Source organism: Garra rufa, chromosome 12, assembly GCF_049309525.1.
Source record: "Garra rufa chromosome 12, GarRuf1.0, whole genome shotgun sequence".
Classification (NCBI taxonomy): domain Eukaryota; kingdom Metazoa; phylum Chordata; class Actinopteri; order Cypriniformes; family Cyprinidae; genus Garra; species Garra rufa.
Window position 1 is genome coordinate 10,166,195 of NC_133372.1, and position 25,513 is coordinate 10,191,707.

The 25,513-nt window shown below is 37.5% G+C and overlaps 1 protein-coding gene across 1 annotated transcript in view; it reads right to left on the bottom strand.

Annotated features, from left to right (window-relative positions):
* cyp27a2 (cytochrome P450 family 27 subfamily A member 2) overlaps positions 1–13,669 on the bottom strand; it is a 28,763-nt gene extending 15,094 nt beyond the window's left edge. Inside the window, exons 1-4 of the mRNA XM_073851814.1 lie at positions 13,293–13,669; positions 6,324–6,514; positions 1,304–1,503; positions 982–1,179 (exon numbers count right to left, since the gene is read on the bottom strand). Of these exons, the coding sequence (XP_073707915.1) occupies positions 982–1,179; positions 1,304–1,503; positions 6,324–6,514; positions 13,293–13,535 (832 nt within the window). The 5' untranslated portion in view covers positions 13,536–13,669. The remainder of the gene's footprint in view (positions 1–981; positions 1,180–1,303; positions 1,504–6,323; positions 6,515–13,292) is intronic.
* Between the last annotated feature and the right edge of the window lie 11,844 nt (positions 13,670–25,513).

Genomic DNA, 25,513 nt, shown 5'->3' on the forward strand with positions numbered 1-25,513 from the left:
TTAGTGAAGGGTAGATTTAGTTGGTTACATACTTGCTAAATAATATGTAATGTTTTTTTTTTTTTATTCAGCGATGATTGAAAGTTTGTGAACCCTTTAGAATTTTCCATATTTCTGCATAAATATGACCCAAAAGATTATCAGGTGGTCCTGAAAGTAGACAAAGAGAACCCAGTCAAACAAGTAAGAGAAAAATATTTTCTTTGTCATTTATTTAGTGAGAAAAATGATCCAGTGTTACACATATCTGTGCATTGCAAAAGTATGTGAATCTTTGCTTTCAGTATCTGGTGTGACCCGCTTTTGCTGCAGTAACTGAAGGTAAAGTTTCTTGTAAATGCTGATCAGTCTTGCACAATTACATGGAGGAGTTTTAGCCCATTCCTTAGTGCAGAACTAATTAAACTAAGTGATGTTGTGGGTTTCCACTGCTTTTTTAGGACCTTTCGCAACATTTTTTAATTGGATTAAGGTCTGGACTTTGACTCAGCCATTCCAAAACTTTGGACAATTGATAGACATTGCACTGACTGAAGACACATCTGCACAGATGGACTCTTAATTTCACTTTTAAATTAACTGCTAATCCAAGAGATTCACATACTTTTGCAATGCAAAGATATGTAACACTGGATCATTTTTCTCATTAAATAAATGACAAAGAAAATATTTTTCTCTCACTTCTTTGATTGGGTTCTCTTTGTCTACTTTCAGGACTTATATGAAAATCTGCTGTTATTTTGGGTCATATTTATGCAGAAATATAGAAAATTCTGAAGGGTTCACAAACTTTCGAACAGCACTGTGTGTGCTTAAATGCCTTAAAGCGCTTGAACCCCGGTAATCGCTGCTTGCAGCTATATTTCAAAATGTATTCCTATTAAAACATTTCTTTTAAATTGTAATGAAAGTAAATCCCTAATAACCAACATAGAAATTATATACTGTGCGTCCCTAATGAAGACATTGAACTTAGCATACCTACGTCATACAAGTCATCCCACGCCTGGACAAATCGTTTCCAGAATGGGAAGATGCTACGGGTCCAGCGTGGGAAAAAAAGGACTGTCTCCGATAGCGCCAACATGTCATTAACGGCCGATATGAACCGCAGAGTGTCTGTGGGAATTTCCTCCTGTAAACAGCCTAACCGTGTTTCGAACAGGATTGAGGATATTCCTGAACAGGGGAAAGAAAAAACACAGTCAAAATAAACCTACTAGACTAGACAAGAGTATAATGCTGTTTGTTTAGGCATCACTGCGACTCCAGGATACTGTAACCATTCTGTATCCACACACACCCTCGAAGCCAAATTTGTAGAGCTCAGAGGCGAGGTCATTGACGGTGACCTGGTCTGGACTGCGCAGACGCAGGAGTTCCACACGCTGAAGGAGATCAGACACAACGTCGTGAATGATGGGTGCATATGCTGCTACTTCCTTCAGTTTAAGCATCTTGGGGTTCAGAGCACTGCGGATGCGATACCACTCAGGGCCTGTGCTAAAAAACAGAAAAAAGATTATAAATGGGTGATTTTATGGGAAGGTTCAATTTTAGCAGGCATTTTGATTTTGTCTTTAAGAAACTTTTTTTTATTAGTATCAATACCAGGGTTTGTACAGATACTGTAAATTATAAAATAATTAAAATAATTCTTTTCAAGGACTTTTAAAGCACTACTTTTTTATTTTGATAGCAAATCTTTCGGTTTAGATCGGAACTTCGTAGTGGGTTCGCAGATTTTCTGCTCTAGATCGGAACTTAGCACAGAGCGCAAATCATTCGATTCAGATCGTGACTTCAGTGCGGGTCAGATCAGGATTTCAGAGCGATTTCACAAATCTTTTTCTCAGTTTTTTGCTTAAACAGTAGAAAAGATTGGAACTTTGCGTATCGGGAATCTTTTCATTTAGATCAGGACTTCAAATCATGTATCAGGAATCATTTGATTTGAATCATTCATTTTGTGAAATGATTCACAAACACATTCCAATCTAAATAAAATTATTCCAGATACGTGAAGATCCTATCTAAATCAAATGATTCACAACACACGTTTTGAAGTCCTGATCAAAACAAATGATTTGCGATACGCAATCTGACTGTAGCGCTTCAAAACATTTTGAGACAGTGGTTAACTGATTCAGCGTTTCGAAAAAGCTCTACCTCACCCATCAATACGTGCTTTTTAAAATTGTTATTTTAAAATGGCTTTTATTAGTTAATTGCTTGATAATCAAATGAATGATCAAAGTCACGAGTTTGAATCAATCATAGCGGTTCTAGCGTAAATGACTCAATTGATTTGGTTCATCTGTTGCTTTTCACGTCTTCAGCAGTTTACATGACACTGTCAGTACTACTGTCACGGATTGGCCAGGTTCTTCCACCTCCGTCACGCAACGTTCACAATCACCTGATTATTAATGACACACACCTGCGCCTAATCAGCCACCACCTCATATAAGCTCACCTCACACACTACTCAGTGTCCGGGCTCGTTTGCACGAAGCAGACTCATTGTGATGCTCAGTCGAACTCACAATTCTACCAAAATGCTTACCTATTGTTACTTACCTGATCCTCTGCTCTGTTCCAGTCAAGTTCAGCGATCATCCGAATCCAGTCAGCGGTGTGTACGTGTGGGTGTGCCGTAAGTCTGTCTGCCATTCTTCAATGGTGTGTGTATCATCAGCCAGAAGTTCTTCTCCCGTTGTTCCTGCAAAGGAAACATCTACTATCAGTCTACATTGATATCTCAAGGAACATATCCTCACGAACTGTTACACTTACCTGTCTCTGCACGTCATCATCCATCCGTTGCTCTGCTCACCTAAATAAACATCATTGCTTTTACTTACCTCTCTCGTCGGTCTGCTTCCTTAACAGAAAGCCCGGACCTTAAACAGTACAGCATGAGCAACCCCGATCCGTTCCAGGAGCTGGTGGATTCACTGCGAAAGGTGTTGTTGAGTCCCTCGGCAACCACTTCTCCGACACCTCTTCCCACAGCACCACCAGCACCCAGCACTTCTTCGGACCCCGTTCCCTCCAGTCCCATGGCTCGACCGGCGCTCTACTCTGGCGGGGCGGAGGAGTGCAGCGGATTTCTATTACAATGTTCTTTAATATTCACGATGCAACCTGCTTTATATCCCACAGATCAGTCTAAAATCGCATTCATCATTTCGTTACTCACCGGACCCGCCCTCAAATGGGCTGATACCATCTGGCGCCAGGCCGGGCCGGCAACCAGTTCTCTCCAGGCTTTTGTCAACCATTTTAAGGAGGTTTTTGGTCATTCAGATGAAGAAGTATCTGCTGGTGAACAGTTATATCATCTGAAGCAAGGAACTATGACGACTCAAGAATATGCTCTTCGTTTTCGTACCTTAGTGGCCGCCAGTGGATGGAATGAGCGGTCCCTCCTAACAACTTACCGGCTCGGTCTGGAACCTAAACTCTGGTTGCAGTTGGCGGCTCTGGATGACAACATGGGTTTGGAGAGATTCATTCAACAATCACTTCAATGTTCAGACCGTTTAAAATCATATCAAAACAACCCGGAGACCGTCGATACTGCACTCCTCCGTCCGTCTGAAACCGCCAACCCTCCAGAACCAGAACCCATGATCCTCAAGTCTGGGAAAATCACCGCAGCTGAGCGACAGAGAAGGCTGACCCAGGGCCTATGTATGTACTGTGGAGCCAGTGGACATGTTCGGCTGAACTGCCCCCTCAGTCCAGTACGATCTTTGGTGAGTGGTTTGCGTTCAGACATAGAGAACATGCACCCACTAACTACCAATGTTCAGTTAACCACTTTGTCGTACTCTGTTACAGTCTCTGCCCTCATCGACTTCGGGTCAGCGGGAAACTTCATCTCGGGCACCCTCTGTCGCCAGCTTCAGCTCCACACCCAAGCTTCAACGACCATCTACCAAATCCAACCCATAACCAATAAGATCTCAACTCGAACACGGATCCATCGTAAATGTGAACTCATAATTCTGCAGATAGGAGTCCTTCAGAAGGAAGAGATCCAATTTCTGGTTCTGGAGGGCGCCACCATGGATATTATTCTAGGGCGTCCGTGGCTGGTGAAGCACGATCCCATCCTCTCTTGGGGCACTGGAGAAGTGACAAAGTGGGGAAAAGGATGTGCTACAGGCTGTTTCCCGGATCTACCACGTCCGAACCAGAAATCATTACCCATTTTCGTCACGTCAGTAGAAAGTCCTGTCGAGAAACAATCTGTTCAGATCGCCGACATCTACTCATCCTTCCAAGATGTCTTCTGCCCCAAGAGAGCTTCCCAGCTAGCTCCGCATCGGCCATGGGACTGCGCCATTAACCTAGTTCCAGATGCTCCATTGCCCAAAGGCAAGATCTACCTGTTGTCCCTTCCGGAGGCCATGGAGGAGTACATACAGGAGGCTCTTAATCAGGGTTATATCCATCCTTCTACTTCCCCAGCTGCATCCAGCTTCTTCTTCGTCGCCAAGAATGATGGAGGGCTGCGGCCATGCATAGATTACAGAGTATTAAACCAAGGTACCATTAAGTTCTGATACCCACTTCCTCTCATCCCTGCGGCCCTCGAACAACTCCGGACAGCCAAGGTGTTCACCAAGTTGGACCTCCGCAGCGCATATAACCTGGTGAGAATACGAGAGGGAGACGAGTGGAAGACTGCCTTCGTGACCCCTACTGGACACTATGAGTATCTAGTCATGCCCTACGGATTGGTCAACGCCCCCTCCGTATTCCATAATTTCATCCACGAGGTACTCCGGGAGTTTCTTCATCACTTTGTGATTGTCTATATCGATGATATCTTGATCTACTCCCAGAGTGAGGCTGAACATCGCCACCACGTTGCGGAGGTCCTACAGAAGCTCCGGGAACATCAACTCTACCTAAAGGCCGAGAAATGTTCATTTCATCTATCTTCCGTACAATTCCTGGGATATGTCATCGACCAGCAGGGGGTTCGTATGGATGAGAGGAAGGTATCAGCAGTCGTTTCCTGGCCAGAATCCAAAACCATCAAGGAGCTCCAGAGATTCCTCGGATTTGCAAACTTTTACCGAAGATTCATCCAGAATTACAGCCACATCACTACTCCACTCACAAACCGCAGCCTTCCAAGCCCTTAACACAAGCTCCACTCCTAACTCACCCTGATCCAGATCTTCCCTTCGTGGTGGAAGTAGATGCCTCCACCACAGGAGTAGGAGCCGTCCTGTCTCAACATCATGGGAATCCACCAGTACTCCATCCATGTGCCTATTTTTCCCGGAAGCTCAGCCCAGCGGAGAGGAATTACAACATTGGAAACCGTGAGTTACTGGCCATCAAGCTTGCTCTGAAGGAGTGGCGACACTGGTTGGACTACCACTTGCTTAGCTCGATTGTTTTTAGACATGAACTGAAATATACGAAAAAGGTATGATGTTTTTGAATTGCATGAATTTTGTATGAAATATGTGCTTACTGATTAAATTAAACACTTATTTCATAGATATTGTCTTTCAATAATTCAAGCACTTTTCAAGTACCTCTTCAGAAATATTGTTATAGGGGTTTTCCAGGCCTTAAATTTCAGACTGTCAAATTCAAGTACTTCAAGCACTTTAAGCACCTTGGGTGAACCCTGCAATATTAAAAACAGCTGTGCTGCTTCATATTTTTGTTACAACCATGATACAGACTTTTAGCATTCTTTGCTAAAAAGGAAGTCCAAAAGAGCATTTATTTAAAAGTAATCCTTCCTGAATAAAAATTCTTCTATTTAAAAAAAACAACATTATTTTGTCATAATTTTTCTATCATAAATGACCCCCCAAACCCATATGACCTTTTTTTCTTTCATGGAACACCAAAGGTGAAATTTTAAAGATTTTTCTGGCCAAACATTTCGGGCTGTCAAACTTCAAATGACCATCAATCAAACCAAAAATCTGTTAATCTTGAAAATCATGACAGAAATAGTTTTTAAATAGATATTTTCAAATAATCATTTGATAGTTAGCAATAGTGCTCTGAATGATTTGTATATAATAGAACTAATCAGGTTCCTAAGTTCAAGTCATGGAGGTAAAATTATGAGGGAATAATCTTACATTTAGGACAGTTTGGCACACAGAGCTATTATATTGCTTGAATGATGCAGTTTAAAGAGTCATTAAGTCCACTTTTATCATACTTTTATGGTACTTTCTTTACAATGCTTTTGCATCCTCTTAAAAAAATTGAAAGCTCTGGTATCTATACAGGTTTGACACAGCAGTCTATGTGTGAAATAGAGAGGTGCTTACTCTACATGAATTCCATATGCTTGTCCTCTCATGTCTCTGTATTCTTTCCAGTGAGGCAGGTCAGTACGCACTGGGTACCGGCCCTCCTGTCGGCTCACCTGTGCAATCAGTTCAGCTGTCGCCACATTTACTACATCAAATGGCCCAAAGCGTGAACGCCAGATCGGACCATATAGACGTTTATGCTCTACCTGCACAATAGATGCGGAGGGAAAAAAATTATTGTGTGTGTATATTGCCAATGATTTATCATAATACACATTTAGCTACTTACAATACAGATAACACAGGGACTTTCCTCCCTGGGGTAACTAAAGGTTAAATATGAGGTTAGTCATTTCATAAAATGTTTAAATATCATCTATGCCATTTTTGTTTAATGCAATGGTTCTAAACTACAGGGCCAGAGCCAAGGTGACTTATAGGAACAGCTCACCCAAAAAATAAAAATTTGCTGAAAATGTACTCACCCTAAGGCTATCCAAGATATAAATGAGTTTGTTTCTTCAGCTAAAGCCTTATGGATATTTTAGTTGGAAGCAATGGTTTGAAGTAAAAATGTCTTAACGGAGACCTATTATGCCCCTTTTTACAAAATGTATTATAAGTCTCAGGTGTCCCAGAGTATCTCTGTGAAATTCCATCCCAAAATACCCTACAGATTATTTATTATATCATTTTGAAAATGCCTTTTTTGAGTGGAAGCAGAACATGCTGTTTTCTGTGCTTGTCTCTTTAAAGGCAAATGACCTGCTGTTCCCCACCCCCTTTTTGAATCATGTCTATTGCACTGAAATAATGCGTTTTAAAGCCATACCAGTTTAAACTTCTGATATAGGGTTATCTGAGCTCACATTGAAGCACATAGACAGAAAGCGGCTGTCACTGGTGAGTACTAAACAAAGGTCTCCTTCATGTCTTATTGCGCTTTAACTGTTAAATACACACAAGTTTGTTAAAAACATACATTACATAAAAAACAGTCAGTTATATCTGTAAAAGTAAACAACTGGGAATAAATTTGCATCTTTATATTAGATCTGTGTGGCTGCAGCATAATATACAGTAAATAAATCAATAAATCCACTGCTCTCTTGTCTTCTCTGAGGCTGAGACTCTAAATAGTGTTCTGTGTTCATCTGTGCATCCAACTAGAGAACAGTTAGCTTGCTTTGCTTGAACTTTTGTCATGGTGTTAGAACTAGCAAACCACAGTCGCTTGCGAAAACAGAATGATGGCGCCATGGGTAAAAACATGCATTTTAATCGCGTAATGTAATATTACAATTGGGAGTGAAATCTGAGCTGCTTGTTTTTTTATAAGCTTGCAGAGAAAGCAAGCTTATAAAAAAAATTACTGGGTTGTTCTTCAGGTTTTCTGGATTGGTAGATATACCCGTGACCCGATTATAGCACTTAAACAGGGGAAAGTCAGATTTTCATGATATGTCACCATTTGTGTTTCAAAGATTAACCAAAGTCTTATGTGTTTGGATCAATATGAGGGTATGAGTAAATGATGACAGCACTATGATTGGTGGGTGAACTATTGCTTTAAAGCTGATTCATAAGCAGCATCAAGTGGAATTTGGTCTCCCAAACACTCCCCTGTCTTCCACTGGTTGGACAAACTGCCCTGAAATAACACCATTAGTTAAACTAGAACTTGAAATGACAAGTCCCTCAAACAAACAAAAGTGATGTTCTGAAGTTTTTGCCAAATCGTGTGGGCTGCACACACATTTCTTTTGCTGACACACAGAGAAACGTGTGATTTGTATCTGGCAGTAGGGACATTTTATGGTAGCCTTCCATAAACAATACTTTACAGCAACTTCAAATGTCCTGTTCTTTGACCCAATGGTGATTCAGATTCTGTCCCCCCAGCATATACAACCTTTGGAATATAGGCCACTGGACAACACGTCACCCCCTACTAAATGTGCTCAGACATGACTAGGGATGCTCATTCGGTTAATTTTCCTGACCGACAACCGTTGCTCGTTATCCGAACATTAACCGTTAACTGATAAAATTAGAATAATAAATTAGTTTAAAATAAAAATAGAATGCACGAGTATCTGTGATGATACATTAAAAATACAAGCAAATGTTTTATTTTAACGTGCAAACAGCAGCATACAGAGCAACAACAAAAACTGTATTGACATATACTTAAATTATCACGCATCAGCAGCGGTTCTGAGAACAGAGAAAATCTGAATGAAAAAAAAAAGAATAATATAAATAGGCCTACACTAAATATGTATAAATTAAATAACTACCTAATTAAGATGACAAAACTAAAACACACTGAATCCTTTTATGCGCTTTGAAGAACTGTACCGGTCTTATTCTTCTCGTCGGACATAAAAATATATAGCAGGCCAGCCAATACCTCAGTGTGCCTAGTTTTTAACATGTCCACATGCTGTACGGATATCCAGGACCGCTGCCTGTTAACTCTTAGATCCGCGAAAAAAACACCATCACAAAAATCCTTTCAATTTGCGGTTCGGGACTTCCATCCACTGTCATATGCGTGTGAAGAAGCGCGTGTTTTACAGCGTTCAGCAATAGCCAATCACAGACATGTATGTTGATTTGATTATCACTGTGGCCAATAAGAGGAGGCTATGTTACAATCCACTCACCAACCAAAGTGCCGGTTTCAGTTTTTCTGATTTCTACACTTTCGCGAACTCTCTTATTAAAACAAAGAAAGTGTTGGCATTATATAAATAAGAGATTAATTGTGCAGTGTAAAGGTTATTTTATTACTTTTTAATAACTTTATGAGATTGCGATGAACTACTCTAGGATGAGTGATAGCTTTCCAGTGATTGTAAAGGGAGCGCCTATTGCGCACTTTCTAGACTATAATTCATTCAGAATTTAAATACATTCACTCACGGATTCACTCTCTGATAACCCAATAACGCCACTTGCCATTGAGTTGCATATACTACATCTGTTTACTAAGTAAAGGTGAAGCGAAATATGTCTGTACTAGTGATGCGCGGGTCGTCTCATAACCCGCGGGCCCCGCGGGTAACCCGCGGGTCGGGTTGGGGCGGGTAAAGAAATTGTCACTTTATTTGCGGGGCGGGTTGGGGCGGGTCATTAAAAAAAAAAAAATGTATATTGCGTGCAATTCCCTATAGCCTGTATTACATATTTGGGAATATCTATTTTCATATTTTATTAAGTTCTTTAATAAGGTTATCAACACGTCACGTCACGAAAGCGCCAAGCAGCTCCCGCTGCCAGCCACAAGCGCATCAAGCGAACGCTCATTCGGCTCTGCAGGCCTGGTGCTATGCGTATTTAAATCTCCTCGGATGCGCATTATCCTGCATTAGCCAAAATCAAGACAGTCAACCACATCCAGTCATATGTGAATGAATGTAAATATTCGCTAAAAACACACAATAAAGACAGCAATGATGTAGTCAGGACCGTGGCGCCGGCTTGCTTTGATGGTGATTGCGCGTGATGCGTGCGCGCCCTAGTCATTTTAAACAGTTCATAATAACGAAAACAAATAAAAAGAAGCAGATTTTTATGATCAGAACTTCCTTAAACCAGTGAACCTGTAAACCTTTCAGTCCAAGGATCCAGTAAACGAATGCGTTCAAATAGAAAGTTCAAAACGATATTCATATATAAGCGTATACCCACTTTTTTTCCGGCACCACTAACGTGACACCACCGATTATCTTGTTATTAATATGATTTGATTTATGGTTCATATCCATAATCTTACAGTATGTTGTTGCCAGTTTAAAGGGCGATGTTTCCAAGCACTTTCGGGCAAAAAAAAAAGCTGTATTCATTTGCATTACAATGCATAGTATGTCTATTTAATGGTTGCGGGTGCGGGGCGGGGCGGGTTGTAAAAATAGACACAATAGTGCGGGGCGGGCTGGGGCGGGCCAAATAATTTCATAATTGCGGGACCCGCGGGTTGAAAAAAACCTCGACCCGCGCATCACTAGTCTGTACAGCCACACTGCACGTGTCGACACGCGCACGTGAGTAAACAGATAACTTACAAATAGCATTATTTCTTTCACCATGCAGCAAACGTAAAAAAAAAAAAGAATAGAAAAAAAACGCTTTTAAACCGTTTAACTGATAGTAATAATCGGTTAAAATTCTTACTGTTGGTTAACGGTTAAACGTTCAATATGAGCATCCCTAGACATGACGATCTATACATTTCCATACTTATGGCAAGCTGTTTTAACCTTTATTCTCTAAAACTAACTACCGATTTTATGTTACTACTGCCTTTTTTTATTTCCTACCAAATAATCCAGACTAGATGTTAATATGTGTTTCTCTGCTACTAGCCATTATCGACCTTTTTCCTGAGTAAACGATGAGTGCCGCCATTACGAATTCTAATGTCAGATTGGATGCTCTCCTGTTCCGGTCTCCATAGGAACCCATTCAAATAGCGTCCATCTGTTTTTTAATCTAGCTAATGTCGGCAGCTTTGTGTCATTTACACACTCATTCAGGGCCGCTGCTGGCCAAATGGGTGCCCTAAGCATAAGTTTACTTTTGTGCCCCCTCCCCCAAATATTACAAAAGTAAAAATAAAGTAATAAAAAAAAACACCTACTATAGGGGCCAAAATAGAATATCAACAACAAAGAGTTACCTCCAATAGTTATGATTTTATTAATACAGTTGTCTGATTGATTTAATAGTCTCAGAATCATACAAAAGGAAATTAAGTAGTTTTACTAAGATAAAACCATGGTTATCTGCCTTTTTATCTATCTTTCTATCATATCCATGCTTGTAAATTGTGTTTTATAGAATATATAATTTGTATTTGTCTGTATTTTTTTTAAATATATTTTTATTCTGTGTTTTTTACCTGTTTGCACCAAGGGTGTGAGAGAAATGAAACTTCAAAACTCTTGTATGCACTGTACATGTGGCAGTTTTGACAAAGCAAACAAGGGTTATGATGTCCACATGTTTTTGTTGAGGAAATGATAGGAAAGATTATGGATATTTTAATTAAATGTTTGGTCAATATTAAACAAGGAATTCGATCATCATGTAAGTGTAACAACTGCATTTACCAGGCCTTGTGTCCTTTTCAGGCATTTCTATTAAAATTGTAATGTAAACTGTTAATTTTGTATTAGATTATGTATTTTAACACTGTTATTTAATGACACCATATGGTCATTATTAATCAATAATCATAATTGCCTCTGTGTTTTAATATAATGCATTTTAAGTAATTTTGTTTACTTAGATCTGCTTGCATTCATATTACGAAAGACACGTTAGTCGTGAAATTATTACCGACATTAAAACACATTAACGTCGACAGAATAAAATAAAGTTTCACAGGATTATGAACGCACCTGAAAGTGATGCACGGGCTTTTTTTTTTTTTCGTTTCTCGGCGCCGGACTGTTGATGTCTCTTTCCAGGACCAGGCATATTGTTCATCAATTATTATCATCATCTTGGCCAAATAGGCAGCTGTAAACAAGAGGTGAGGGCGCCTCGCGGCGCAAATGCTGTGCGTCATCACGTGTGCTTACTAGCCTACTCAAATGCAATATATACGTTTATATTTTTGTTTATTTGTATATGTATATTATTAATATTAATTTATTATTATAATATATAAAAACAATTTTTTTGAGCAGCTGGGATGGTGCCCCCCTGGGACTTGGTGCCCTACGCAGACTGCGTACTCTGCGTATAGGGAGCGGCGGTACTGCACTCATTAAACTTCGACGAGTGAAGCACTGACAAATGACCGTCATTGCGACATTGGAAAGTGGTGACACTACAGAGCCATGTGCTATTTAAAAACATTTTAATAGTTTAACATTAGATTAATAGCTCGGAATATATGCTAATTTGACTAGAAACGCTGGAGACCGGAAATGCAAAGCATTCTTCAGGTTAAGAGTCAGGCATGACTTCCGCATTCAGGAAAAATTTCTATAGTACATATTACTGTAATCTAAAAAAATATGTGACCCTGGACCACAAAACCAGTCTTAAGTAGCATTTGTATATTTCAAGCAATAGCCAAAAATACATTGTATGGGTCAAAATGATCTATTTTTTTTAGGCCAAAAATCATTAGGATATTAATTAAAGATCATGTTTCATTAAGATATTTTGTAAATTTCCTACCATAAATATATCAAAACGCAATTTTTGATTAGCAATATGCATGGCTAAAAACTTCATTTGGACAACTTTAAAGGCTTTAAAGATTTTTTTGCACCCTCAGATTCCAAATTTTTTGCCATGATATCGTCACGTTCTCGCGAGACCAGTCAGATCGTGCGGGAGACATCGGATCTTGCGAGATCTCACGCCACAAAATCTCGTCACACCCCTAATGTTAATGTAAATAAAGGTAATTAATATTTAACATCTAATATCTGTTACAGCCTCAATAAGTACTAGCAACTTGGAATAGTTATGATTAGCTAAGAACTAAATACTAGTAGCTAATAATTGTAAAAGTTTACAGAAACACTTGGAACACTCTTATCAGAAAATGAATAGCTAATATCAAACCACAGAAGCCAATAAAATGATTATGTGCTAAGTTGGAATAATTACTTGCATCTGACAAATAGTTAGTAAAACTGGAAAAGATAACGGTTACTTTTGGATTAGTGGCATACATTTAGACATTAGTTAGTTTGAAGGAATGCATATTAAAATGGCTTTGCATGCTATACGCACATTCCACAGATATCAGCTGCTAGCATCAGAGAGGATTTCCTGAGTCTCTAAAGTCAAGGATATTCAATGCTTGTTGACTTTTTAACATCAAAAAAAGTTCCTTAACAAATCATAAACTCCTGTACGAGTAGTTAGCAATGTCTCAGCCCTTTGCTTCGTATATAGGCTTATTGTTTACATCTTACAACAATCTCAAAAAAAAAAAACATTAAACATGTTTACCTGCATTGCATGACTTTTATCCGCGTATCCTTTAACGAAAAGCCAGTACGCCGTTGTGGCCAGACTAGGTCCCGGGAGATCATCTATTGTTTTGTATTTTCCAGTGATCGATGTTGCGCTGTGCAAATCTACATTGCCTGTTTGAGACTTAAGGGTTCGAGCGATGAATTCATAAAACGGCGCATACTTTTTACCAACTTGAGCTGCGAGACGATCAGCTTTTACTAGAGTAGAGGACAACATGATGACTGGCGTCTATCAGACGGCATCTGAAGCTCTGGACTATCGTTTACTATAAGATGTATCGTGTCAAACCCTGGGCGGGATCCACAGTATCAAAATCTAGTGAGCTGCCTACTTTGCCGCGTTTCCAACCATATCGCCCCTGTTATGTCCAACAACGCTTTTTGAGACACAGCCGGATTGGCAAACACACACCCAGAGATTGACACAAATGTTACTGTCACACAAGGATAAACATGCAGTCGTTACTGCTCAGTCAACTGTAGAAAAGGTGTATACTAGAGTTGTTTTCTTACAGCTGAAACAATACACTACTGTTTAGAAGTTTGGGGCCAGTAAGATATTATTCTTTAAGAAAATACTTTTATTCAAGCAAAGCTGCAAATTGGTCAATAGTGACTGTAAAGACATTTAAAATTTAAATGTCACTACCAAACACCATTTTTCTGTTAAACACACTTTTGGGAGTTTCTCCATAACATTTAGTTTTTATGTGTGTACAACTGTTCAGAACTGTGCTAGCTAAACATGTGCTGATTAGCATCTTTGATCTGGGTTCAAAAGTATGTAAAATTGTCACTACCATAACAGTCATGACTGAAACATTTGGAGAAGAATCGTCAGTCTTTTTTTGGGGGGGTGTTATTCCCTAAAATTATCACTATAAGTCACAACCAAAACAATTGCTGAAGTTTCGGTAGTGACAAATTTATTTTTTGTTTGGTTTTTGTTATTCCCTAAAATTGTCACAATAAGTCACGACCAAAACATTTGGAGAAGTTTCGGCAGTCTTTGTTTTTTAGGGTGTTATACAATAAAAATGTCACTACCGAAACAGTCACAACCAAAACATTTGGGGAAGTTTCGCCATTTAGTGAAGTTTCAATAGTCACATCTTTGTTTTTTGGGGTGTTATTCCCTAAAATTGTCACTACCGTAACAGTCACAACCAAAACATTTGGGGAAGTTTTGTCAGTCTTTGTTTTTTGGGGTGTTATCCAATAAAATTGTCACTACCGAAACAGTCACAACCAAAACATTTGGGTAGTTTTTGACATCTTTGTTTTTGTTTTTTGGGGTGTTATCCAATAAAATTGTCACTACCGAAACAGTCACGACCAAAACATTTGGGGAAGTTTCGTCAGTCTTTGTTTTTTGGGGTGTTATCCAATAAAATTGTCACTACCGAAACAGTCACAACCAAAACATTTGGGTAGTTTTTGACAGTTTTTGTTTTTTGGGGTGTTATCCAATAAAATTGTCACTACCGAAACAGTCACGACCAAAACATTTGGGGAAGTTTCGTCAGTCTTTGTTTTTTGGGGTGTTATCCAATAAAATTGTCACTACCAAAACAGTCACGACCAAAACATTTGGGTAGTTTCAGCATTTGGTATAGGCCTAGTTTTGGTAGTGACAACTTTGTTTTTTGGAGTATTATTCCATAAATGTATTACTACCATAACAGTCATGACCAAAACATTTGGGGAAGTTTCATCAGTCTTTGTTTTTTGGGGTGTTATCCAATAAAATTGTCACTACCAAAACAGTCATGACGAAAACATTTGGGGAAGTTTTGGCATTTGGTGAAGTTTCTGTAGTGACATCTTTGTTTTTTGGAGTATTATTCCCTAAAATTGTCACTACTGTAACAGTCACAACCAAAACATTTGGGGAAGTTTCGTCAGTCTTTGTTTTTTGGGGTGTTATCCAATAAAATTGTCACTACCGAAACAGTCACAACCAAAACATTTGGGTAGTTTTTGACATCTTTGTTTTTTGGGGTGTTGCCCCATAAAATTGTCACTACTAAAATATTTAGTACCGAAACATTTGGTGAAGTTTCGGTAGTGGCATCTTTGTTTTTTGGGTGTTATTCCATAAAATTTTTTGGGTGTTATTCCATAAAATTGTCACTACCGAAACAGTCACAACCGAAACATTTGGAGAAGTTTCGGCAGTCTTTGTTTTTTAGGGTGTTATACAATAAAAATGTCACTACCGGAACAGTCATGACCAAAACATTTGGGTAGTTTCAGCATTTGGTATAGTTTCGGTAGTGACATCTTTGTTTTTTGGAGTATTATTCCCTAAAATTATTACTACCATAACAGTCATGACCAAAACATTTGGGGAAGTTTCATCAGTCTTTGTTTTTTGGGGTGTTATCCAATAAAATTGTCACTACCGGAACAGTCATGACCAAAACATTTGGGGAAGTTTTGGCATTTGGTGAAGTTTCTGTAGTGACATCTTTGTTTTTTGGAGTATTATTCCCTAAAATTGTCACTACTGTAACAGTCACAACCAAAACATTTGGGGAAGTTTCGTCAGTCTTTGTTTTTTGGGGTGTTATCCAATAAAATTGTCACTACCGAAACAGTCACAACCAAAACATTTGGGTAGTTTTTGACATCTTTGTTTTTTGGGGTGTTGCCCCATAAAATTGTCACTACTAAAATATTTGGTACCGAAACATTTGGTGAAGTTTCGGTAGTGGCATCTTTGTTTTTTGGGTGTTATTCCATAAAATTGTCACTACCGAAACAGTCACAACCGAAACATTTGGAGAAGTTTCGGCAGTCTTTGTTTTTTAGGGTGTTATACAATAAAAATGTCACTACCGGAACAGTCATGACCAAAACATTTGGGTAGTTTCAGCATTTGGTATAGTTTCGGTAGTGACATCTTTGTTTTTTGGAGTATTATTCCCTAAAATTATTACTACCATAACAGTCATGACCAAAACATTTGGGGAAGTTTCATCAGTCTTTGTTTTTTGTGGTGTTATCCAATAAAATTGTCACTACCGGAACAGTCATGACCAAAACATTTGGGTAGTTTCAGCATTTGGTATAGTTTCGGTAGTGACAACTTTGTTTTTTTTGGAGTATTATTCCCTAAATGGGGGGGGGTGATATTATGGGATAAAATTTCATCCCATAAAATTTTCACAAAGTGCATTCATGACCCTGGAGTGGCAGCAGCAGTGTGTTGCACTGACACTGATGTATTCAGCCTGTTTGAGTTGATGGAGCACCTCCTTTCTACTTTTATAAGTTATATGAACAGTCATGACCAAAACATTTGGGGAGGTTTCGGTAGTGACATTGTGATGTGTTGACTTTATGGAATTAACAAGAATTTGCACATTCACATCTAAGATTATGCATTATTAATTGTATTATGAATATGTCTTATGAATATATCTTTTTGAGAATGTGCATTTAATGCCCTAACAGTTTTACCCTGACTGACCTTGTGAGACATGAGAATGCTGTTGCTATGTATGTGTTATTTTCGTATATATACACGTCATTTTATCATATTTATCATTAACTGTGACACAGACGGATGTTCTTAGAGCAAGAAGTACGTCTTTGTAAATGTGCCAAGGCCTTTACAGAATTCTTGGTCTATCTTATTAAAGATTAGAGGAAGTTTGGGTCAGTGGGCAAACATGCAAATTAGTAATGTCTGCGAAGACATGACTAATGTTGCTGATCAAAATTAGATATAAAACCGAGCTGTGAACTTTGGAACTGGAAATTATATCTTCCTTGTCTGGTCTGGTTTCAGGGTATAAGAAGTGTTCAAACTGCATCCTTTATTTAGATATCTTTACTTCTCCTTTCTCTCCACTCTTCTTCTTTCACTCTGATGGGTGCACCTAGATAGTCTAATATTTCTATTTCTCAGATTTCTAATTTGACTTAGATTTTTAATTCAACTTCGATTTTAATTTGACTCTGATAGTTAATTAGACTATTTTTGATTTACACTTTATCGAATTTGATTTGGCTTTATTTGATTAGATTGAATCATTGTTAACTTAGATTAGAAAATTAATATTTATTTTTAATCAAAATTACATGTATCACTAATAATGAATGAGACTCGTCATTCCTATTTTTCTTATAGCCACTGCATTCGCTTTGATAATCAAGAATATGCATTTCTTCTGAAAACTTTGAATAAATTTGTAACCTTTCCAACCCACCCGTCTGATGTGGAATTCCTTAAAATGGTCACTACCGTAACAGTCACGACCGAAACATGACATTGTTTCGGTAGTGACGAAAGGAAACACATAATCCTTTATTTGGGGAAAAATAAACAAAATTGTACAGTTATGCAACCTTTTAGTATTTTAGTATGTTTTAGTAGTGTTTTAGTATGGAGGTTAAAATTCTGTAATGTGATGTGGTCGCTACCAAAACATTACTGTCACTGTCACGACTGAAACATGGGATGTTTTGTCAAAAATAAAGTATAGTGAATTATCAACTATGATGTTATGACAGTTTTTGCCTTTTACAAAGAAAAATTTGATTCAAAATACAACAAATCTCATAATTCACAGTGAATTATTGTTAAAATTGTTGCTGTTATTTATTTCCCTCTGAAAACTATGTAATAAAATGGAAAGATGTAAGATGCAAGCAAAATCTTAATAGGTAAATATAACTCTTCTCATTAAATTATAGATTACTGTGTTTTGGTAGTGACAAATTTGGGGAAAGGACAAATATTCAAAAACTTGAGAATTAACTGCACAATTACTATAAATGTGTACTTTGGATATAATACAATTTGTATACATACACATGTTTTTCCAAGGCGTTTTTGTTCCAAGACATTTCCAACTTTGATTTTGAACCAGTTCTGTAGAATGGCCCATAAATGCCTTCACTGTCACTTTTGGCCAATTTAAGGTTCAGAAGATATTGATTTCAAACAAATGCTATTCATTTGAACTTTCTTTCATCAAAGATTCCTGAAAAAGTTGTATCACAGTTTTCACACAAGAAAAAAGGAAATTATGCCACACTACTGTTTTCAACATTGATAACAATAAAAACATGTCTTGAGCACCAAATCAGCATTAGAATGAAAGATTATGTGACAATGTAAACAGAGTATTCATGCTTAAAATTCAACTTTGCATCACAGGAATGAATGACATTTTTTAAATATATTCAAATAGAAAATAGTTATTAATAATTGTAATAATATTTTACATTACTGTTTTGATAAATGGGATCAGAGACATATATATATATATATATACACACACACACACACACACACACACACACACACACAGTGCTGCTTTAAAGTTTGTGAGAGAAAAATATTTTCTTTGTTACATATCTGTGCATTGCAATGAATCTCTTGGTTTAGCAGTTCATTTAAAGGTGAAGTTAGAGTCCGTCTGTGCAGATGTTTTTTCAGTCAGTGCAATGACTATCAAATGTCAGAACGTGACCTGTTTTATTCAAAGCACAAGGATCTATCAAAGTCTGATCATGTTTGTGGAAGTGATTTATGTCATGAACAAAGGAGATTACTGAGGACCTCAGAAAAAGAGTTGATGTTGCTCATCAGGCTTGAAAAGCTTACAAAACCAACTCTAAAGAGTTTGGACTCCACAAATCCACAGTCAGACAGATTGTGTACAAATGGAGGAAAAAATTCAAGACCACTGTTACCTTCCTGAAAAATGGTTGACCAACAAAGATCACTCCAAAGCAAAACATGTAATAGTCTGCAAGGTTGCAAAAGTTCCCAGGGTAACTTTCGAAGTAACTAAAGGCCTTTCTCACATTGGCTAATATTAATGTTCATAGGTCCACCATCAGGAGAACACTGAGCAACCAGAGTGCACATGACAGAGTTGCAAGAAGAAAGCCACTGTTCTCCAAAAAGAAAAATTGCTTGCTAAAGATCATGTGGGCAAGCCAGAGGACTATTGGAGAATGGTTTAATGGATGGATGAAATCAAAATTTAACTTATTGGTTTAAATGAGAAACTGTTATTTTGGTAACGCTTTAGATTACAGCCCGCAAAGAACTACGTAAGTAAACTGAATTTACGGTGTAAGTTTCTGTAATTATAGTGTACCTATATATAACGAACATGTAGGTATAAGGGAAGAATATGTTAATTTTGTGTAATTAGGGGGTAACAAACCAGATATGCAACATGCAAAGAACTACATAACTATACTGAAATTACGGTGTAGCCTACGTTTCTGTAATTATAATGTACCTACAGTATTAAAGCACGTACGTGTAGGGAGAACATATGTTACATTTTGATAACTGGGCATAACAACCAGATACGCGACCTGCAAAAAACTGTAAGCAAACCTAAGTTACGGTGTTAACAGGTATCTCTATTACTGTGCCAGGCATAAATCATACGTTTGGTGTATTTACACGTAAGCTTTTTTAAATTACTGGTAAAATACACTCTTGTTCCATGTAATTACAGGGTAAGTGCGCCATCTGCGGGCTGTAAATTAAAGTGGCTTGTTCCGCTCTTGTTCAAAGAAGTTACAGGGTAAGTAGACATCTGCGGGCTGTAAATTAAAGTGGCGATTGTTACCCCCTTGTTCAAAGAAGTTACAGAGTAGGTACAACACATATACGCACAATCTGAAAATATATCTAAAATATATCTGAACATATTTTTTAAAGTTGCTAATCTCACTCCTACCACTAAACCTAACGTTAACTATGACTGTACAGTAATAAAAATATAAAAGACAGGAAAGTGCAATCATAATCATTTATTTATTGCAAAAATGTCAACAGCTGTACAAAAAAGTAATCCAAATAACGATGCGTCTGCAGCCACAGTCCTCTCTGGCGGAATACTGTAGGTTTGAGATGCAGTAGGATGAGAGCAGAATTTAAATTGTTAATTGCTGAAAATATTATTCAGATTATTGTCTTGATCCACTCCTCAAAGGCGCCCACGCATCATTTCAACACATTTCACCAGAAAAACGGCATGTCGTAATCTGTGACGAATGCAGGCGAGCATAGATATATATATACATAGATGCCTCATTAGCGACTGTTTCTATGGGCCGTTATACGTAAGCCATCCGCCATTTCACTGCGGTCTACTTGACGTCACTCACCCATAGATCTAATAGTAATCACTGAAAATTCGAAAAGCCACAGTCCTGCACAGCCGTTGGTCTGCGAACCTACAGTATGGTGAATGACGGCATCTACGTGCTTGGAGCGGTCCAATGCGGTATCTATGTATATACATCTATGCAGGCGAGGGCCAATGAACGTCCGATTTTCCTGTCGCAAAATTCACTACAGCACGGGTTTATGGCTGATGCTGCTGGACTCGCTGTTCGAGATGCAGATGAAGCCAAGATGAAGATCGCCGGATAAAGGCTTGAAATTGGGTCTAGTCCTCGCAAATCGTATGGATTCTGAAGATCTGGGTTACAGCACAAGAATAAAATTGTTTCATTTTGTAATTAAGATGCGTGTTCCGTGTATTTTATGGTTCTGTTATTAGTCACAGCATGTCAGAGAAAACTCCTTATGTGTCCCACCACGGCAAACGAAGTTAATATTACATGAATGATTAAACGATTGCAGAAATTTTATGTATTTTAAGGGTTTAAAGTGTAGTCTTGATAACATTATGTAGACCTATAGTTTAGTGTCTGTAAAAACGTAAATAAATGTATGTTTTGTAGAACCACATTTTACGTAAAATACATACGAATTATTATGAGGTCACGTTGCTATGTATTGTGTACCTACCCTGTAACTTCTTTGAACAAGAGCGGAACAATCTCCACTTTAATTTACAGCCCGCAGATGTCTACTTACCCTGTAACTTCTTTGAACAAGAGCGGAACAATCGCCACTTTAATTTACAGCCCGCAGATGGCGCACTTACCCTGTAATTACACGGAACAAGAGTGTATTTTACCAGTAATTTAAAAAAGCTTACGTGTAAATACACCAAACGTATGATTTATGCCTGGCACAGTAATAGAGATACCTGTTAACACCGTAACTTAGGTTTGCTTACAGTTTTTTTGCAGGTCGCATATCTGGTTATTCCCATTATCAAAATGTAACATATGTTCTCCCTACACGTATGTGCTTTAATACTGTAGGTACATTATAATTACAGAAACGTACACCGTAATTTCAGTATACTTGTGTAGTTATTTGCAGGTTGCATATCTGAGTTGTTACCCCCTAATTACCCAAATTTAACATATTCTTCCCTTATACCTACATGTATGTTCTTTAATAGGTACACTATAATTACAGAAACGTACACCGTAATTTCAGTATAGTTATGTAGTTCTTTGCATGTTGCATATCTGGTTTGTTACCCCCTAATTACACAAATTTAACATATTCTTCCCTTATACCTACATGTTCGTTATATATAGGTACACTATAATTACAGAAACTTACACCGTAAATTCAGTTTACTTATGTAGTTCTTTGCGGGCTGTAATCTAAAGCGTTACCGTTATTTTTTTAAAGAAAACAACACACTGAATTCCAGCTTAAGAATCTTATCCCATCTGTGAAACATGGTAATGGTAGCATCATGGCTTGGGCCCGTTTCACTGCATCTTGGCTAGGACAGCCTGCCATCATTGATGAAGCAATGAGTTCTGAATTATACCAGCTAATTCTAAAGGAAAACAACAGGGCATCTGTTTAACCCTTGTGCGTTCAAAAAAAAAAAAGTTACACATAGGTGCAAAATGGACAAAAATATCCATGTCCAAAAACTGCCATAAAAATATCATTTATTAATATTTTTTTCCACTTTCACTGATGTTGATTTTTTTTAAACAGCACCTGTTCTATCCATAGATACCAAACATTCATTAATTTTCAGAATGTTAACCATTTAAATGCTGGTTTGTTTACATAATGCCACAGGTGTTTTTTTTTTTAATGAAAAATAGTAGTTAATTTCCATATACTAAATAAGCAGAATTTTTTTTCTTTGCTAATTAGCTTCTTGGGTGTGTCAATGAAGAACAACAACATTAATTTTGAGGCATTTATATTTTTATGTAGTGTCAGATTTAAAAAAAAAAAAATAATAATAAATAACACTTAGGGCCATAATGGACAAAAATGGCCATGTCAAAAAACTGTCATAGAAATGTTATATATTAATATTTTTTTCCACTTTCACTGACTGTTGTTTTTTTATCAGCATCTCTTCTATTCATAATTACCAAACATTCATTCATTTTCAGAATTGTAATGCTTTAAAAACTGGTTTCTTTACATAATGCTCGCTGTCAGTGGGCAACACTAGCTCCAGAGCTTCCTCTGCTGAGTAACGTCTCTTCATCTTGAAAGCAATGAAATGATCAAACCCTCAAGCACCAAATATGCATAGGTTTTGCTTTGCAAACACCTGTCTGGGCTGTGTGAACACTCAAACTTTGTATAAAATCTACCAGACTACATAATCAGCGTTTTCTTGAGGTGAAAACAAAAACAATGTGTTTAGGGGCTTCTGAACTTCTACATCAAATTCAAGCTCACCTTTTATCTCTGTACAAAAACAATAACAAATAAAAAAAGTCCAATCAAGGATTAAAATGTGTGTTTGGGTGAAAAAGAAAAATCCTCAAAGCTCATTAACCTTCTTTGACCTTATTCATAGTTTTCACATGACCCTATGACCCTGCCAATGGTGGGACTCTTATACATGGAGTGGGATTTTTGATTGCCAGTGAAATATCATTTCTTTCAAACATATTACACCCATAAAATTTTCAGTAAACGCATGCAAACCACACTCTGACATCCTTACCAACATACCCACACAATTATAGCAGCATTATTTTTCCAATTGACTCTATAATAGGCTATAATATGCATAAGCAGAAAACACAAAAAAGTGAGTATTTCTTTTATAACCCAAATTTGAAAAAAAAAAAAAAAAGGCACAATCTAGTAAAAAATGGTAAAAATTAAAAATTTGAAGCCTTTCCGATAGAATGAATGCCTATTAGCAAATATTGCATCATTTTATAGTCAAATGGCCCTGGGTTAAAAAATTGCAGTTTTAATGGGTTTCAATGTGGACATTTTTGTCCTTAAGGTTCTGAGTGTGAGTATTTTTTGTACGGAGGGTAAAATAGATTTTTTGAAGAAAATGAGGGTAAAATATTAACATTTCAATAAAAATACACACCTGAGCCAAGATTTATGCAGTTGGCATTAACACAGACACACTTAAAACAAAAAACAAAACTGAAATGGACAAAAATGTCCATAAGGTCACACAAGGGTTAAGAACAGAGTCTCAAGAGCACACAAGTCATTCTAGCAATAATGCTTAAAGAAGAACAAAGTTAAATTTTAGAATGGCTGAGTCATTATTCCAATTAAAATGTTGTGGAAGAACCCAAGCAAGCAGTTCATACGAGGAAACCCACCAACATCACAGAGTTTAAGTTGTTGTGCACTAAGGAATGGGCTAAAACTCCTCCATGTTATTGTGCAGGACTAACCAGCATTTACAAGAAACTTTACCTTCAGTTACTGCAGCAAAAGCGGGTCACACCAGACACTGAAAGAAAAGATTCACATACTTTTGCAACGCACAGATATCCAGAAACACTGGATAATTGTTCTCAAAAAATAAATGACAAAGCAAATATGTGACCCTGGACCACAAAACCAGTCTTAAGTCGCTGGGGTATATTTGTAGCAATAGCCAATAATACATTGCATGGGTCAAAATTTTAGATTTTTCTTTTATGCCAAAAATCATTAGGAAATTAAGTAAAGTTCATGTTCCATGAAGATTTTTTGTAAAATTCCTACTGTAAACATATCAAAATGTAATTTTTGATTTGTAATATGCATTGTTAAGAACCTAATTTGTACAACTTTAAAGGTGATTTTCTCAGTCTTTTTGATTTTTTTGCATCCTCAGATTTCCGATTTCAAATAGATGTATCTCAGTCAAATATTATCCTATCCTAACAAACCATACATCATTAGAAAGCTTATAAAGCTCAGTTTTGTCAAATTTAACCTTATGACTGGTTTTGTGGTCCAGGGTCACATATTTTTTCTCTCACTTGTGTAATTGGATTCTCTTTGCCTACCTTCAGGACTTTTCCATGAGAATTAGCCATAGCTGATAAGCGTACTGCAGCATAATCCTGAGATCAAGCAAAGAAAGTAGCACCATGAAATGTGAAATAAATATCTTTTATTATTTATTTTCATCATCATTAGCAACACTTTACAAAGTGCCAGCCGTCATAGACAATTTCATGATGTCATCCTGCAAACAGGCCGATCAGTACTGCCATCAGCAGAGCACGGAGCCCCGGCGGGCCTTTATGATGCCAATCATGCTTAGAATTTTCAGTTAAAAAAACAGAGAAAATAAAAATATATATATAAAAAAAATATGCGTACCACTGATATACAGATTTGATATAAACAGGCTTATTGGTCACAAACCAAATTGAATTATAAACATGGCTTTTCTCATACAATAGACAAAGAGGACAAACAACAGATATAAGTTCTGTACCAGATAAGTGTACTGTCTAAAAAAAACGTACATTTCATTTCAGAGTTTTAAACTTCTTTTGTTTTTGTCTTTTTTTTTTTACTTTTCTATCATCAGTTGTACAAGGCGCAAGGCATCGAGTGCGCTGGCAATTATCTCACTCGACCGGCACACAGAAAAGAAGTCTCTTTGAAACACAGACAAAACACATTCAGACGATTTAACACTCACACAAACAAATACAAAGTGCATTCATGACCCTGGAGTGGCAGCAGTGGCGTGTTTCGCTGACGAATCCAGCCTGTTTGAGTTGATGGAGAACCTCCTGTAATTCTTTTCATAAATAAACTATGCATATGGAACTCTTGTTAGACCAGAGAGATATTTTGAAGATTTATATACAGGCAAATAGTCGAATGATGCCACCTAGTGGTGAACAAACAAGTCTGACTTTACATTCCAATAGGAAGATTCTCAATTTGCTTTACAACAACCTCCAGCCAGGATACCAGTCATGTTGGTCCAAGTCAGTTTCTTTGGCACCAGTCAGCAGACGTGCGCCTCTGAATTTGTCTGTTAATTTTGCAAGTGCGTTTGATTGAGAAATGAGTTGCTGCATAACAGTGGTAAA